This window comes from Rhamphochromis sp. 'chilingali' (genome assembly GCF_963969265.1).
Source record: "Rhamphochromis sp. 'chilingali' genome assembly, chromosome: 20".
Classification (NCBI taxonomy): domain Eukaryota; kingdom Metazoa; phylum Chordata; class Actinopteri; order Cichliformes; family Cichlidae; genus Rhamphochromis; species Rhamphochromis sp. 'chilingali'.
This window is the reverse complement of record NC_137947.1, coordinates 23,909,446-23,918,034: the sequence shown is the minus strand read 5'-3', so window position 1 is coordinate 23,918,034 and position 8,589 is coordinate 23,909,446. Positions and strand designations below refer to the sequence as shown.

At 40.6% G+C, this 8,589-nt stretch overlaps 1 protein-coding gene across 1 annotated transcript in view; it reads right to left on the bottom strand.

The window, feature by feature from the left end:
- Positions 1 to 8,589, bottom strand: part of hhat (hedgehog acyltransferase) — a 29,919-nt gene that overhangs the window by 14,105 nt on the left and 7,225 nt on the right. Inside the window, exons 10-11 of the mRNA XM_080868528.1 lie at positions 5,981 to 6,182; positions 5,377 to 5,521 (exon numbers count right to left, since the gene is read on the bottom strand). Coding sequence (XP_080724654.1) covers positions 5,377 to 5,521; positions 5,981 to 6,182 — 347 coding nt within the window. The remainder of the gene's footprint in view (positions 1 to 5,376; positions 5,522 to 5,980; positions 6,183 to 8,589) is intronic.

Genomic DNA, 8,589 nt, shown 5'->3' with positions numbered 1-8,589 from the left:
CCGGTTGTTAAGTGATGACGTGACGAATCCTACTTCCGGGCCTAAAGTAGTCTGTTTAATATGGCTTTTGTGTTGTTAACATGTTTAATGTTTTGTATTTTCTTCTATTTAATCTCAAAAAGCTCCTAAAACAGTCAGTGATCACTGTGGACCTCCCTCGGCTTTTATTACCGCTAATCATTTATTTAAGCTCAGTTTTTAAAACCTTAGGATGTAACTACAACCCATCCCATGCAGCAGTATATGAATGACTAACCTCATACACTCAACAAAAATATAAACGCAACACCTTTGTTACTGCTCCCATTCCCCATGGGATGGACGTAGAGACCTAAAATTCATTCCAGATACACAATATAACCATCCCTCCCAAACAGTGGTCACAAATCAGTCCAAATGTGTGGTAGTGGGCACATCTGCTATATTGAGATAATCCATCCCACCTCACAGGTGTGCCACATCAGGATGCTGATCTGACATCATGAGTAGTGCACAGGTGTACCTCAGACTGCCCACAACAAAAGGCCACCCTGGAATGTGCAGTTTTTTGCGCTATTGGGGGTCTGGGGACCCAGAACCGGTCAGTATCTGGTGTGACCACCATTTGCCTCATGCAGTGCAACACATCGTCGCATGGAGTCTATCAGATTGTCAATTGTGGCCTGTGGAATGTTGGTCCACTCCACTTCAATGGCTGTGCGAGGTTGTTGGATATTCGTGGGAACTGGTACACGCTGTCGTATACGCCGGTCAAGCACATCCCGAACATGCTCAATAGGTGACATGTCCGGTGAGTATGCTGGCCATGCAAGAACTGGGACATTCTCAGCTGCCATCTGCCCTGAACAATGTGAACCATGATTCATCCGTGAAGCGCACACCTCTCCAACGTGCCAGACGCCATCGAATGTGAGCATTTGCCCACACAAGTCTGTTACGGCGACGAGCTGGAGTCAGGTCAAGACCCCGATGAGGACGACGGGCATGCAGTTGAGCGTCCCTGAGACGGTTTCTGACAGTTTGTGCAGAAATTGTTTGGTTGTGCAAACCAATTGTTCCAGCAGCTGTCTGGGTGGCTGGTCTCAGACGATCTTGGAGGTGAACCTGCTGGATGTGGAGGTCCTGGGCTGGTGTGGTTACACGAGGTCTGCGGTTGTGAGGCCGGTTGGATGTGCTGCCATATTCTCTGAAACGCCTGTGGAGACGGCTTATGGTTGAGAAATGAACATTCAATGCACGGGCGACAGATCTGGTTGACATTCCTGCTGTCAGCATGCCAATTGCACGCTCCCTCATTGCTTGTGGCATCTGTGGCATTTTGCTGTGAGACAAAACTGCACATTCCAGGGTGGCCTTTTGTTGTGGGCAGTCTGAGGTACACCTGTGCACTACTCATGATGTCAGATCAGCATCCTGATGTGGCACACCTGTGAGGTGGGATGGATTATCTCAATATAGCAGATGTGCCCACTACCACACATTTGGACTGATTTGTGACCACTGTTTGGGAGGGATGGTTATATTGTGTATCTGGAATGAATTTTAGGTCTCTACGTCCATCCCATGGGGAATGGGAGCAGTAACAAAGGTGTTGCGTTTATATTTTTGTTGAGTGTATGTGGATGGATTATCTCAGTTGTTCTCCTGGCTGAAGTTTGGTCCTTTTACAGCATCCTGCCATGCGATTACATTTGTTCCTGACCACCGAGAACACTCACGTTAACTTTTATCGAGTGGAAAAAAAGTTAGCTTGTTTATATTATGCTAACATAGCTGTGTCGCTAGCGGTCACGTAGCACATCATTATATACCAGATAGCCAAACTTCAGTAACCCTACAAACGTCACTGCTGTTTAGTTTTCTGTCTTCATTTATGTTGGAAGTGATAACAGAGCTGTACGTTTTAATTTGTTTCCAAAACCCCGTAGTCAGAACATGCTATATTGTATTTAGATAGAAGCTAGCGAGCTAACTTCCTGCTAACTTCTAACTCCGTTAAATGTCATAAAGTCCGTTTTCATGGATGCCTGGATGTTAAACTCAATTGTTACACCTGGTAGAGCAGAACGCTGATCATTTTATTGAAGATGAAAGACTTTAGACAGTTTTTCCAACTCTCAATAATGCCATAGTGATCATTTGATATATGGACCTGCAGCGGAGTTTAGGTCCAGACACGGCTAGTGACGTCAGACTTAGCAACCGGATAGTCTTATCCCAATCACAGTGATGACTGCTTTAAAATAAACAAAGAAAAGAAAGTCAAATCAGATAAGGGTTCCACCTATATTTTATACACAAGATGTGTTTAGTGCTACTTACTGAATGTTAGCATGCTTGCACACTAAAAAACTAGCTTCTGAAACACTAATACTATGGCTTAACAGTGTAGTGGTTAACAACCTGGCCTAACACACAAAAGATTTCTGCTTCAAGCTTTGGAGGAGATATAAATCCTTGGAAGGGTTGAAATAAGAAGGACAGCTGGTGTAAAAGTCTATGGTAAAATGAAATGCGGGGAGTCATCTGCTAAGCCGACCACAGTGGGTAGCGCCGCATGTTTGCTTTGGCAGGATTTTTATGTTGGATGTCCCTCCTGACGCAACCCCAGAAGGGACTTGTGTTTCTTCCCAGAAAGTACCATTATTATTTAGACAAAAAAAGAATGTGCTAAAATTGGGAACAACACACGTTTGTTGCCTAAAGTAAATATATAGCAATTCTACCAATGTTAGGTAAATGTTCTAAGGGGAAATATTGCCATTTTTAGGACTTCATGTGCCTTAAATTGAGCTTTAAGGAATCTTTGCAGTTAAAAATGAAACACAAAAAGTACTCCTTGGGTAACAGTGAAGATGTCATCAGCACATTTGTGCATGCAATAAACAAACAAAAAAAAACCCCCACACATAACAGTGCAGTGGTACTTTTTGCTGTGTTTGTGTGCTCTTGAATTAAAACTTGGTCTGTCTCTTAGTTGTAACTTTAGAGTACATGGGGGCTTTCAGGTGCAAGACTCAAGGGGACACTGTTAACACAAACAACTTAAGACACACAGTGTGTTCAGAAAATTGTTTGTTGTACATTTTGCCAGAAAGGTCAGGGAGCAATTACACTACTGCCTGCACCACTCACAATCCCAGACACTCATGTTAATGAAACCACAGCTCCCTCTCTGCAGTTTCCTGTGAGGACACACGCAGACACAAGTAACTGCCTCAGGCGTTTCTGCTGGAACCATTATATCTCAATTTAAAGTGCAAAAACACATGTAATCAGTGAAAGAACCGAGCTTATTAAGTGATTTGTTAAATCATGTATTTCTAATTTTCCAGTCTTTTTTTTTTTTTTTAGCATTTCAATGATCTTAATAAATCCCCATAAAAGCAAACTGAGATTCTCAGCTATTGCGCAGCTCTTGCTCTGAATAATTCACAACTGAAATGGTATTTTCAAACACCATGCACTTATTTTTAGGTTCCTCTTAACTTATTTACACCGAGACTACAGTCTTGTGAGCACGAAGGAGGTCAGGAGTGCTAGAGGAGGTGTAAAGTTATGCACCATTTGCTGCCTCCAACAAAATTTTACTGTAACATTGAAGCTTAAGTGGTGACTGGAAAATACCCTGTCAGACTGCTTAGGTTTGACTTTAAGATCCCACAGACTGTGGTATAAACAGAAATGCTAAAATAATAAATAGTAATAAAGAAAAGTAATAAAGAAGTGCTTCAGTTTGTGGATTTACACTCACTGCACAACATGAACTAAAATCAGCATGAAATAGAAAGACGGTCTTTTGCCCTTTATCTGTTACCTGAGTTTACCTCTTGCCATGGCATTCGTGGGTGATATTACACAACCTTTAAATCTAACAGTAAACCACTCACATCAATACTAGTGATCTTCACATCAATATATATGTATTTTTTAAATGAATGAAAACAACAATCTGTCTTTTTTTTTTTTTTTAAAAACGTCCCTGGCACTACATAGATCAGCTTAGTAACAACTTTCATCTCTTCAAGTTCCTTTTAAAATCCTATTTTAAACAGCAGGCAACTGTTTTCAGCTCTCATGAGCACAGTGTAAACCATAGTTTCAGCACCAAACATAAGCACACTGGCACAGTCTGGGACTCGCTGGTAAATGCATTTAGCAGCTAAAGATTCACTTATTTCCCTCAGGAGTTAGTAGAGTCAAAGAAAGAGCTGGAAAGAAAGAAAAAGAGATAATGAAGCAATTAAGCAGCTGTTTCCTAACATCCAACACTTGTACAAACTTTACAGGGTAGAAATGTTGTTGTTGTTGTTGTTGTAGTACAGCTTCCACTGCTGCTCATAAGTGGATAAATGTCATGTTTTGGTTCAAGCTATTGCTTGTTTTATTTTGTAATCACTGCTTCTTGTCTGTTTTACTTCCTGCGGTAATTTTATTTCTATTTGCCACTGCCTTATTAGTTTTTCTTGTGTCATCTTCCACACCTGTTCCCCGTTTCTCTCCCGTGTTAAATCAGCGACTCACCCAACAGTTTTTATATAGATACACTTGTCAGTTTCCACAGATCTCTGCCAGATTGTCTTATTCCTTCTTATCTTTTTGTGTTTGTCTCCTTTGTGACTGACAATTGGATTTAGTGTTTGCCTGCTCTTCTTCTGGATCCTTTGCAGGGCTGCTTGCTTTACTGTCTTTGACCTCTGCCGGCTTTGAATAAAAATTTACATTTTGGACTTTTAATCAGCCTCTATGTTTGCCACATTTTAGCGATATAAATGAGTAAACTCATATTCAACTCAATTAAAATTCCACATTAAAGTTTTGGTTAATATACAATATTGATGATGTGACATTCCACTGATGGGCTTTTTTGTACCGACTGTGCTCCCAGCCCAGCAGCGAGTGCAGCTCAGACTGCTTATCGTAACTAGACAGGCTTCAAGAGGCGCTGCCATCTTTCTTTAGGTATCCAATGAGCCAAAAAAAGAGACACTGGGAGAAAAATAGGTCCTGGCACAACCACATAAGCAGATGTCTCTTTATTCGCCTGTGCAGATTAATTAAATTAGAAAAACTGTTAAATACACAAACCTACAGAGAAGCAAAATTTTTAATGATTTCTTATATTTTATTTCCGATTTTATTTTCTAGTACATACTGGCTGGCTTCGCTCTGTTGCTTTAGGAAAAACAATATTTAGCTGCTTTCACCGCTGAGGGCAAACATGTGATGACCTACAATGCAACTCAGCTGTCAAATTAAAAGGAGCACATGGCTGATAATCCACACAGGAGAATGTACAAATGCCAGCTGAAACAATCCTGCAAAATAAAGCCACATGCAATTCCCACTGAGTGAATGTTGTGGAAAGCAATTTACCGTGAATGAAGACACGCTTCCAGAAGATTCTGCCAACATGTATTCCCCCAAGGAACACCAGATTAGAAAGGATGAGCATAGCAGTGGAGAAGGCAAAGACAAGGGCGATGCATCGCCTTTTCATCGCCGCAGAGAAATTCTGCTCCTGGGAAATCAGAAAAATAAATACTAAGAGGCGAACCACAAGACATTTCTATTGTACATGGCAGAAGGAACAGAGAGGCACCTGGCACAAATGAACTGTGTGACCATAAACTAGGTGGATTTCACGGTGTGCCATCAGATATGAGCACTATATTGAGAACATGAACCATCTCCCAAGGCTATGGCCAAAGAAGCAATTGGGAACAGGCTTTTACTAACATGAATATTTGAGGTTAAGTGTACTTCCCCATTAGATGTGACAAGATCCAGCCAGTTTGTCTCCAGTCTGTAATTAGTGTACCCTCTCTAGGCATCATCTCTCACTAAATAACATAATATGACCTCTTTATTTCTGACTGCAGGAGAGATTTTTATTACATCCACACATCTTAAATGAAAGACTTAGTAGGTAATTTAAACCTCCTAATGTTTTAGCACCGTCAATGGATTTCAAACTTACAACTACGGAGTGAATAAAGGTCGAGGCAAAGAGAGACTTCAGAGAATTTTCCACCAGAACTCCAGCCCAATTCATCAGGGCCCAGTACTGTAAGAAGTCATGTCCACCGTGCCAGAGGCAGACGAATCCGAACGCAACACCAGTGGAAAACATTTTGCAAAGAGGACCATGGCGTGAACCTCCCAGTGGAACATAGATGTATCTGAAACACGAGTACATGTCATAAAAATAACAGCAATCCAGTGTCAACAGAATGAATAAAAAAGGGGATTCTAACCTGTGTAAAGACTAACCACTGCAAAACATTGCAAGTGTAAAAATGGCACCACAATGCATTTTGGATTAATCAGAACCAGAAAAAACTGCGTGGTCATGCTGATTTTACTTTTAAACATGGCTTTGACGTCTAGTTGCAAAAATAGAGGCAAACCAGAGAATATCAATCAACCTATTAACAACTCTGGAGGAGGGTTAATGTTTTTAAGTGTTTTTTTATGATTCACACACATTTAACCCACTGTCAAACGTACAAATTCTGTATTATTCAACACTTTAGCGCACTTTTGCTCCTGGTTCTGACTTAAGTATATCAGTTAATAAACTGTGAGGATACACAGTTAAATAAAAGAGCGACAATTCTCATGAGGTAATTCATCAAACAGTAAAGCTATAGCACAGCTCCTGCAGTTCATTTTTGTGGTTTAGATTAGATTACGTTCCATGTGGTATAAAAATAGCACCTCATGTGATAACACACTCGATGTGAATAGCGTCCAGTCGTTATCAAATGCAGAGCATGTTGTGAAGAAAAATTGCCTCAGATACTGCGAGAACCTTGTCTGTCCCAGAGGTACTGACAAGAGTCTGAACATGCTATATCACTCCAACACACTTAACAAACAAATCATTGTGTGCAGTGTTGCTGAGCTGGGAACTCATTATCTCAGCCACCCTGTGGCTAATCAATGTTCCTGAAAGATGAGCCAGCATTTTCTAAGCCTGAAATAGAGTGGCCAGCTCGGCCATATTGAGGATGAAAGTAGGTGCGAAAACAGATGGAAAGGTACCAGATTGTCAGAGCCAGAGGAAACTGAATACCTAAACATGCAGAGTATCTATCCATCTAATACATTCATTTGGATGTAGATGGATTCTAAACAGATGTTTTTCAAAATATGATAATATCATGCTGTACATTAATCTCTGATTAATCAATGTGTTATGTAACACCTGATTAATCCAAGCAGGTGGTGCAGACTACAACATGCTCACAGGTTTTATCGACTGTCATTAGGAATTAAAGAGTGTAGTATATATTGTTGTTGTGTAGGCATGCAGCTTACTTAATCGGTTTTGCTTTAAATCCACTAAAAACCGAAGTTAATTTCTAACCTTGCACCATACCCAACCTATTCCCCCACTTACATATTTGCAACCAATATTTACTAAGGTGTGAGATCAAATGCTTCTGCTCGTGTGTAGCTGCAATAATTCAATCAATAACCCAGTGAGAGCTCTTTTGTTGGGCAATAACTAAATGCGAGTGAAATGGAGAACCTGAGAGACGGTGGCACACAGACAGGAAAAGCGCAATGGAATGGCGAAGAATGAGCCACTTAGCTGCCCAGGGAGACGGGGTGTCAGTGAGTCATGTAGAGTACATCATTTAACACCTACGCACTCATCTAACGCTCTTCAGACAATTTCAACTGAATTTCAGAACTGCATTAAAACCTCTTTAAAAGCACTTTTGCAAGAAGGAATGTCGGGGGCATTGTGTCATGGGTATCATTTTGCATCTGCGGTAGGATAATTGCAACTGATGCCATTAGGCAGGAGAAAACAATTTCCAATGGGCACAAATTAAAATGGAAACTTGCATTTGCAATTTAAATTCTGGGATCTCTAGCAAATTAATTGGAGCCATTTTAAATCTCTAATATGCATTCTTTCATAAAAGTAGATGTACACATGCACCGTCATACTGTACCCGTCACACAACTGAGAAAAAAATAAAACCCTAATTAGCAAATAATAACCAAGACAGGGGAACATTTCCACTGTGTTTTCTGACAACCATGCAACTGTAGCGTTGCCTTAATGTAGCAACCTGCCTCCACCAAGCAAACCATAAACTCCCAATAGGCTGCATTCAGCCAAGTGTGCATCATTAAAAGCGAACAAACCAATAATGTGTGTTGTCCAAAGTACAAGTGTGCAAATTACAAATGCACATATTAAACAAGGAGGCATTTCTCCAGGGTGCACGGGCAGCGCCACAATAGAGGAACTGTTCACCAACAACATGCAACCTCATAATCATGAGAAAGCCTACATGCAAATGCAGCATCCTTATCCATTGTGATGAAAAATGTGGGCAGGCAGCAGGAGAATGGCATGTTTTTTTTAAGGTTATTCAGCTGACAGGTTCAATGCCCCACAGGAAATAAGCTCTTTAACTGCATAATAGATAACAGATGCGATACAAAAGTATTCCAAATATTAGATAAGACAGACATAGATAAAGACAGACAAATAAATGGATGCAGATAGGCAGATATTCTTGAGGCATTACTTGATTAGGATGACATTTCTCATTTTAAGTATGC